Below are 9,992 nucleotides of genomic sequence, written 5' to 3' on the forward strand. Positions count from 1 at the left end.
GCTGCAATAAGGTTCTGAAAAGCTCTTTTGAGATTTGTGGTCGGCAGATTTGTAGTGATCAGCCTCAGTGCAGACCTGCAGTGTGAAGTATTGGACCTGTAACAAATAAACGAAAACATTGGAATTGGTCTCAGAGTCTGTTACATCTGTTTTTTTAATCTTTTAAAAAATAATCTGTATATGACCATCGTAGTTGTGGAGCTAGTATTCAAACAATCAGACATTAATATGGTGATTTCTATATTTTGGAATGATCACATAATGTTATGCAGCTATGGAGGCAGGTGGACGTAGAAGGACAGGCTCACTGTAATGCATGGACGTTTGTTTGATATCATTCCTCATTCCATTCCATGCATTACAATGATTTCTACCTCCACCAGCCTCTGTTGTAATGTTCCCATTCAAGGCTGTGTCTCAATGCTCTTATGTGGCTTCCTCCCCTTGTCTCCCTTCCTTCATGTGCACTGATATGATTAGACAGGACAGGTGAAAGCAATATGGCCGCCAGTTACTTACTTGTGCTTTGCTACAGTATCACCTGCCTAGTGTTCTTAGATTAAAATGCATGAAGAGAAGAGGAGACGAGGAGAGGAAGCTGCTTTTAGACTGTTGAGATTCCTTCCCAACACAAACATGCACCATGTCTCTTCTTTGTCGCCCTATCAGTTAGTGACAATGACCTGCTTTTTCATTGGACGATGATCTGATTCGTTGAGCATGTTCCATTGGATGAAGTCTTTCTTATCAATGTGTCTCCTGCAATCCACTGTTTGCTTATACGATGTTTGTGTCCTGGACAGTACACCGTCCCTCAGACCCGGAGCCCATGTGTTAGTCTTTGGAGCACAGAATTGTGTATTGTATCATTGTGAGTATTGCATCATATCGTATTACATTGTATCATATAGTTTTTGGACACATCATACTCTATTGTAGTGTTTTATATCATACATCACTGTATTGTATATATTGTATTAATTTTAATTAATGAAGAAATGTAATTTATTTTCTAGTATATTAAGTATGGTTTATGATTATAATGATTGTATGGTATTGTATTGTATGGTTCTAGACAGCAGTCCTACCATGGGGAACAATGCTTGCACTCCAGAGACTCCAGAGACTGTCAACTGTCTGTATGAAGTGGCGAGCCAAGCAGGTATCCTCCCTGACATCACCTTGGACCCCACCCTCATCACCCTGCTCTCCCTCAACTCCACCACTGCTCTGGAGCAGCAATACGCTGCCATCCAGCAGAACCTGTCATCTGAACAGCTAACAGCCTTCAACCGGGACCTGACGTCAGCCTTTGGGGGGAGTACCAAGGTGAGTTACGGGGGGGTGGGGATCGTAGCTCTGGCTCTCTCCCTGCTCTTCGAGGTCCTAGCCCACCAGATAAAGGGGCAGGTATCACGCCTTGACCCCATTCAGCGCATCTTTGGAGCGGACACCTCCTCTCAGATCGCCACTCTCGTCAGCGAGTACCTGAAGCAGGTCTCCGGAGTCGCCAACAACCAGACCAAGATGGCGGAGGTTCTAGAACTCTACGACAGGAAGTTGAGGTACGAGCTACTGGACTTCATGGAACGCATGCTGATGCAGCGGCGCATGAGCTCGGCTGGGATGAAACAGTGGCTGAACGGCGCCGCGTTCCACGTGCACATGCGTATCCACAGCAACCGTCTAATGGCCGTGGATTCTGCATCAGAAAGCCGCCTTGAACTAAACCAGTACTACCTGCAGAACTTCACAGAGCTGTTGCTTACTTATAGAAATTATCTGGCAAAGAACATCCAGGAGACACCAGCCTCAAGGCCCCAGAAGGGAGCTCCATCCCAAGGCTCAGGCCTGCTGGTGGTGGAGCCCTTCAGGAACACGTCCCATGGGGTGCAGCACCGCCCCTGTGAGGCCAAGGCCCTAGGAGAGACCCTGGTGGTCCGCATTATCGCTGCTCAGAAACTCCAACACATCAAAGACTTCTTTCTGAGGACAGTGAAGGACTTTGACATGCTGATTAAGCAGCAGGGAGATTTTCAGCTGAAGAGTTAAAATATTACTATGAAAATGATAGTGTATTCTGATTGTTACAAATTGGTCTGGATTGGTAACCTTGATTATTTGGTGAAATAAAACAACGTTCCACCACATTCTCTCAACTGCGATTTATATGTTTGTATTGTGAAATGATTATGCAAAAGCAGCCCCTTTTTGTTTGTTGATCTTGCTGCAGCTATAATTACCTTATCATAAACCAAAATATAAGGTTGTTTTACTCCATTATTGTAGTAGGCTTTGTTAGCTTTTGCATCCAGAGATCGATGTTTGAGATTGGTCACATGTCCCATCTCTCAACTGTATAACAAAACAATTAGTAGACCTATTGTTTCAACCATTTGCACCTTTAAAGACCTTGTCAATATTTTTCCAGACCTCACCGCCATTTCGAGCTGTAACCGTTTACATCAGTGAGACCTTTAACTTAACAGTTTGAGTTTGCAATAGACTAGACCACTATCATACAACAGAATTTCCGGTTCATCTTTGTTTTTTAATCAAACTAATAAATTCACGAACTTTTACTCAAAGTTTTTAGGACTCAAACTCTTTGGACAGAGTCTAATTCAGAAAAATACCTACAAAATTCAAGACCTCATAAAATCGTGATAAGACTTTTTAATACTTATTAAGGGTCTTGATTTTCCCAAAATTGATTTATCAACTTTTAATACTTTTCAAGACACCGCGGATACCCTGAGATATCAAACAACGTAACTTTTATAATTCCCTTCCCATATCATTTCGTTTAGTTCCTCCCATTGCTTAGGACTGAAGAGTGGCTATAAACATATGTTTATTTGGTTGGCTTCTGCTGGGTCTTAATAAACATGATCATGTTTAACCCATAAGAACCCGGATCCATTTCTCCTTCAAGAAAAATTATGGGGGATATAAAACAGATTATTAGACCACATAGAACACATCTGACATTGTTTTCTAAATACTACCCCCTAGTGGCAAAGATCTGAAATACATATATGTCACATTGGGTGTTAAACCTATTCCTCATTGGAAAATAAATCAACCTGACAATCTCTTTCTGTTTGTCTTTTTATTTGCAAAACATGGCAGGAACAGGGCCATTTGGGCCATTTGTCAGGGCCATTTGACATTTGACATTTGAACAGGGACATTTGAACAGGGACATTTGTCAGGTGCTACTGTGACTCATCCTCAGTCCAGGTGAGCCTCTCCTCATAGAAGGCTATGACCACCTGAGGACAGCGAGTGTTTGCCTCACGGGCCGGAACCAGATCAACCTCGTCTGACCCCTTCCTGTAGAGCAGAGGGAGAAAAAGAATAGCTCAGGACTCATACTAATTATAGACCTTTAGTAGCAAGTTTGATAAACTTCCATCATGTCAGTCATGCTCTCATTTCCATGGCAACCCAAAGCTTACAAACTAGCAAGGACAGAAGCGTATTTATTTAAGACATTTCTGAAAATGTCCCTAATAAAAAGGCAGATTCACATAAGTGTAAACAAAAGTTGGAAGTGCATTATGAAAAGTACGGTAGTAAGGAGGACTTCAAAAGGCAGGGAGTACGCAGGGATGGGTTATGATTCAGTTTTAGTAATTCTATAGTAAGGATGTAAAACCATATAGCCTGTATACCAGCCAACTTAATGGCAATCAAATTGTCTGTGATTAATGTCCAGTATTCATTACGAGCCACCAGAATCGACCATTTAGGGCCAATCCCATTACACCCCTTCGGCTCAGTTTTGAACGTTCACGTGTAGGGGTGTCCCAATTCTTGTTTTCATTTAGAGTATGGCTCTGTTTGGAGATTTTTCATGACAAGACTACATTCAGACCCATGGCCCTACCTCCCAGGATGCCTTGCGAATCATCAGAAATCAGATTTTGCTCTAGGCAATGTGGAAGACAACCACAAATGTTATTAGTTTCTCTGTAATTACTTGTTAATAAAGATTTGAAAAATTATAACCATATTATTATCTTAGTTTAATGTCCTTTCAATGTATTATAGACCTTTTCTTTATAACAAGCACAACCATTTTTCCATGTCGCATTTTCCCCCTTCGATGGCATGAAGCTATAGCTATGGCACTTCTTGAACCAAAACACGCAATCTAATCCGAACAGTTGTTATTATGCCATATTATTGATGGGTTATATCATGTAGCTGACTAATAACATGGACAGCGGCTGTTTCTCCAGCGTTCCTGTCATATCGGATTTTAGAACTCCATAAAAATAAATCTGCGCTCTGTGTCTAATGTTATCTATCTGACGTTACATGTTTTGTGCATGATAGTGGTGCATTTTAACATTTCATGTCGCATTTCCCCCCTTTGATGGCATATGACGCTATTGCACTTATTAAACTAAAACTGCGCTCCGTGTCTACTAACGTTATCTACCTAATGTTACATATTTTACGGCTGATTTGGGCATGATAGTCATGCATTTTGACATATTTCCATGTCGTATTTCCCCCCTTTGATGGCATATGACACCCGAATTTAACTAAAGCCACGAAGTTGTTGCACGGTTGTCCTATATCAGTGCAGACTGGCACGGTAGGAGCACAGTTGATAGCCTACAGAGCACTGTTATTCTGTCATGGTCTGATAATTAAGTATTGTTATTTGTTATTTGATGACTTGATTTGACGTGTTTGATCGATTGATAGTGTAAAAATTTAAATTGTGAATGAATCACTAACGTCAATGTTTTTCTATGACACTACTGATGACCCATCAGGGTCTTGAAGGGTTGTCCCATTTAATTGGGAAAGATTTCAACCACTACCTACGCCTTGTGGCTCTGTTCAGAGGCCTTGGCTCCAAAGTGAGCAGCACTCCAAAACGAGCCGTAGGGAAGGGAATCGGGAATGGGCCTTAAAAGCCGTCCTAAAACCCCCCTAGCAGCCATAACTCTCCCCTGACCCCCATTTAAGACCCTTTTTCAGTTAGGGAAAAACCCAGCAGAAAGTCAATTTTTTTAATTATCAAACTTACACCTCTGGTTTTATCAACCCACCACCATCTGCCAATGTTATTTTACTAAATGAATCAAATCAATCAATAAGAATAACCGGTTACATTTCTAGTCAACGGTTAATCTAAATGGTAAATGGACTGACTTAAAGCGCCTTATTCCATAGCGCTTTACAATAGGGCTGCCACGATTAGTCGACTAGTCGCGACGACGTCGATTACCAAAATCGTCGCCGACATATTTGGTAATCGACGTCGTCGCATGTTTTTTTGTAGCTGAAATAAGCGATAAGCATTCGTTTTTCTTCCCTGAAGCTGCCACTGGCTAGCGTCTCCCAGTGTCTTTGATGTACATGCGCAGTGTCGGTCATCCGGGGCACACGTGACATCCCCGGAAAAACAAACAGAGAAATGTCTTCCCGTCCTCGTACGTCTAAAGTGTGGGGGCATTTCAACCACAACGTTGAAAAAAAGAATGTGAAATGTAAAGTTTGCAAAGCTGAACTCGCTTATCATGGCAGCACGTCTATGATGCGCGAGCATCTCAAAAGGAAGCACGTTGTGGCAGATGACGAGGAAGACGATGGCTCGTCTCGGTAAGCTAGTTAGCTTGTTATTGGCTAACGATATCGTTACGTTAAAAGCCTTCTTACATTATTTTACGTTATGTGCTGTAACGTTGTCATCAAAGCGATACTTATCAAATAGCTACAAATGTTGTCTTAACGTTACAGTGCTAAGAAGGCGCGTTCTACTATGGATAGTTATCTTGTCAAGATGCCAACGTGCACACCCCAGCAAGCCACCGTCCTGACCGGATCAATCCTGAACATGCTGGTTAAGGATATGAGACCCTTGTCCATGGTTGCTGACGAACCTTTTCTCTACAAACATTTCTTTTTGTGGATAATTGCTCTTTTTTAGTTGCCTTAGTGCCTACCTCATTTTATTTTGCAGCACTATTCAATACATTTAAAATGTATGTTTGATGCCAGAGATGAGTGAAGCAAAGCAAAACTTTTGTACTCTGTACAAGTATTTATTTTTGTTTTTGTATTCTTTTGGTTGCCTAGTGCCTAGCCTACCTCATTTTACTCAGCAGTTTGCACTCTCTACTACTCTTTACATTACATTACATGCATGTGATGCCAGAAATAAATCTGCAAAGTTCATTAAAATATCTATTTTTGAGTGAACAATCATTTTAATTGTCTTTATTTTTAGTTAGCACATGCCTACAACAACAACTAACAACTTCAAGCTAAATTTAGAAGCTGATTTAGAAGATGATAGCTAAATAAGAGCGATTGAGTAATTGTGCGATAAGCTGTAATTTATGATCCGATTAGTCGACTAATCGTTAAAATAATCGGTGACTAGTCGACTATGAAAATAATCGTTTGTGGCAGCCCTACTTTACAATGGCCTCTCATTCACCCATTCATACACCAATGGTGGCAAGCTACCATGCAAGGTGCTGACCTGCTCATTGGGAGCAATTTGGGGTTCAGTGTCTTGCCCATGACACCTCGACATGTAGCCAGCCGGCGTTCGAACCAACGATCTGCCGACCTTGCGATCACTAGACGTAATCTAATAACTGTTAATCATGAACACCCCCAATTTCAAGTATTGCCATGTAGAGTTGGGTTCCAAACAAAGTTGGGTTCCAAAGTGACTACAAAAAGCAATACGAGTGAATGTGTGACTTGACAACAAGTACAAGGTCGGCATTTGTGCATGTGAGACTCACCATTTCATCAGGAACATCAGTTCACCACCACTGCTGTCTGTTACGAGGATGATCCTCTCTGGGTCAAGGTTCCTGGCAAAGCCCCGTGGCTTTTCACTCTGAAACAGACAACACAATAAATAAATTACCATTTACCACAACGCAGATCAGCTCTCTGGGAACCTGCATACTTTACCTTTTTATGTGAACTGTAAGTAGGCTACACCTTGTGCAAACCAGGTCACATGAACCAGCAATGGCTCATAACGCAGGATCCCCATCTCCCGTTTGTGTAGCAGGACACCCCACTAACCCTAACCCTTATTAAGGGTCTTGATTTTCCCAAAATTGATTGATCAACTTTTAATACTTTTCAAGACACCGCGGATACCCTGATATCAACAACACTCCACAAAATTACTGTGAAAACTCATAAAGGTAAGTGAAGTAATCTTAACCACTCAATTAGCAGTGCAAGAGCATTCAAATACAGTCAGAACTGAATTAATGATATGCCTAAAAACTATTACAGTGACAGAATACAATAGTGACCTTATAAATTCAGCATTACATTTGTTGTCTTCTGGCAGAGATGCCATCATAGGATTATTTAGCCTGATCCATTCTCATCCTATTATATTTATATCGAGGATACACTACAGGCCTAGGTAGGACAGTAGAAAACGTCATACAGGATTCCACTACTGGCCTATGAGGACAACTGATACTATGAGAACCGATGATATTTCACCTAAACATGAATATAGGCTGAACCATCCCTTTATGGTGGTTCAGGCTATAAAATAGGCTGATAACTATAAAATGTATCCCTTACATTGTTATTACAATTCCTTACCTCTTCCTCTTCCTCTTCCTCTTCCTCCACTTTAGCTATTTTGGCCTTAGACATCATTTCCTGAAACACAAAAACATGCAAAAACTTAAATCAAAATGAAACTATTAACTAGGCCCATTTGCCCCATTTCAAAGTATGTTAGCCTACCTCTTCAGACTTGACATCGGCAATGTTGTAATCTTCCTCACGCCCACGCTTCTTTCCTCCGACTTGAAAATAGAGAAAAAATAAATGACGTTAGAAGAAAACTAACACTCATCTCTTTTTTCACTCGCTCCTCCATCAACTGCTTCTCCTCTTCCTCCATGTCCTTAGTGAGGAGAACTTCAGGGACTCCATCTTCCGTCTGCTGCAGCTAGATTTACACGTATTGTAGACAAACCTGACGTTAGAAGAAAACGAACACTTTCATCCCATTCCTAACTTTTAAAAGATGTCAACAGCCCTACCGGTGTCAGGCACGGTCTCCTCCATCGCTGTACCCTGTGCTCCCTCGGACTCGGACACGCTGCGTGGTTCTTCCTTCAAGCTGTTAACATTTCATACATTTGCTAAGTTAGACGGATGGTCGACAAATATCACTGTAATAACGTCGATAGCAAGAAGTTATCACAAGTCTGCTAGCTAGTCGGCTAACAGCTGCAGCGAGGCTTGCACAAAGCAGACATTTGAAACATAACAGAACTTACCAACTCATGTTTGACAACTGAAAAACTTGTTTGCTAGCAGGGACGCACGCGGGAAGGGGGGTGCTGAGGGTGCTGCAGCCCCCCCTAGCGGCAGGCAGAAGGAGCTCCTCCTCAAGGTAGGTTCACTCCTGGCTGCATCACTACCCTGACAGAAGCGCTGAGACTGCTAATGAGATTTTTTTTTTTAGCAACGGTGCTAATGAATGTTGTATGTGTAACTGAGTGGATATGGTAAACTCACTGCTCAAGTTAAATCCCCCCACTCACCTGTGCCTTAAATTGCCATTTCTGTGGGATAGCAGGTTAACCTTGGGTGTTTTGTGACGGTCACGTGTGTTGATGTATATCCATACGGAGGACCCAGGCTAGTGTGAGGTCAGAGTTCAAGGAAGCAATGGTGTTTGCAGCAGTGTGACGCCTGTTACAGATGACTGTATGTATGACCCCCCCCCCCCCCCCCTGCAGATTGACGAGGAGCTGGTGCAGACTAGGGCTGGGCAAACGATCAAAATTTCTTTTTCGATAATCGCAAGAATTAACGATCAATTATCGATTAATTGATAACCTTTTTTTTCATTAAAGTTCATTAAAGTTTTTTTTTTTTTTTTCCCTTGGGGAAAAAACTTTATTTGTGTTGCTATTGCACACATTCATTCATTCACATTCAAACTATACACTACAGTCAGATAACAATCCTCTTAATGGTCTTGATGGTCTCTTGATGGTCTCAAACCTCCGTTTCCTGGGACACATCATACGGGATGACCTGGCCTGGAAGGACAACACTAAAGGCACCATCAAGAGGGCACAACAGCGGCTATACACCCTGAGATGCCTCAAGAAACAACACAGCAAGCAGGAGATGCTGGTGGCCTTCTACCACGGCGCAGTGGAGAGCATCCTCACCTTCGGCATCTCCAACTGGTACCACAGCTGCACGGCAGCGGAGAGAAACGATCTACAGAGAGTCGTGAGAACAGCACAGGGGATCACCGGCGCCACCCTCCCCTCTCTGGAGAAGCTGTACGAAACACGCTGTCTCAGGAGGGCCTCCAAGATCTCCAAGGACCCGACCCACCCTGGGCACGAACACTTTGTCAAGCTGCCCTCGAACAGGAGGTACAGGACCCCGGCCGCTAGGACAAACAGACTGAAGGACAGCTTCTACCACAGGGCCGTCAAGGCCCTGAACACAGAAAAGGCCTAAGTTCTGGGCCCAGGACAAGTCCGGACGGATTGTAATGGCAGCTAGTGCTGAGGCACAAACATGTACATTTTCAAGCCTGCAAACTGTGACACTTTAAAAAAATGTGAAAAAATACTTTCTTGTGCAATATGACAACCCTAGTCGACTATCTGTGCAGTATAGTACAGTGGATTGTGTACATAGCCTCTATTGATGTAAACCAGCTCCTTATCTTCTTGTGATTTTATGCATCTATGCTTTTTCCAAAATGTGTTTCTTTTTCCTTTCTTAAACACCAGGGGAGCCTCCCCTCCTAAATTTCGTTGTTTGGTACCTGTACTGTAACAATGACAAATAAAGTCTATCTATCTAAACAAGGCAGTGAGTAGCCTAAATTGTTTAACTTAAAAACACATTTTACGTTATCAATAAAAATATAGAAAATAAGTAACTCACCATAGGAGCAGTAAAAAAACAGTTACTCACAAATAGGAGGATGA

The 9,992-nt window shown here is 42.2% G+C and overlaps 1 protein-coding gene across 1 annotated transcript; it reads left to right on the forward strand.

The window, feature by feature from the left end:
- Positions 1-622: 622 nt before the first annotated feature.
- LOC308151925 (uncharacterized protein) lies at positions 623-2,925 on the forward strand. The gene is made up of 2 exons (XM_080524822.1): positions 623-871; positions 1,076-2,925. The coding sequence occupies exons 1-2, from the start codon at positions 721-723 to the stop codon at positions 2,050-2,052; spliced, it is 1,128 nt and encodes a 375-aa protein (XP_080380948.1). The 5' UTR covers positions 623-720; the 3' UTR covers positions 2,053-2,925.
- The last annotated feature ends 7,067 nt before the right edge of the window (positions 2,926-9,992 follow it).

Source organism: Nansenia antarctica, assembly GCF_963989245.1.
Source record: "Nansenia antarctica genome assembly, chromosome: 2".
Classification (NCBI taxonomy): domain Eukaryota; kingdom Metazoa; phylum Chordata; class Actinopteri; order Argentiniformes; family Microstomatidae; genus Nansenia; species Nansenia antarctica.

Coding starts and splice junctions, on each gene's coding strand:
- LOC308151925 (XM_080524822.1), top strand. CDS start 721: ATGTTCCATTGGATGAAGTCTTTCTTATCAATGTGTCTCCTGCAATCC. Junction 872..1,075: donor GAATTGTGTATTGTATCATT/GTGAGTATTGCA, acceptor GTATGGTTCTAG/ACAGCAGTCCTACCATGGGG.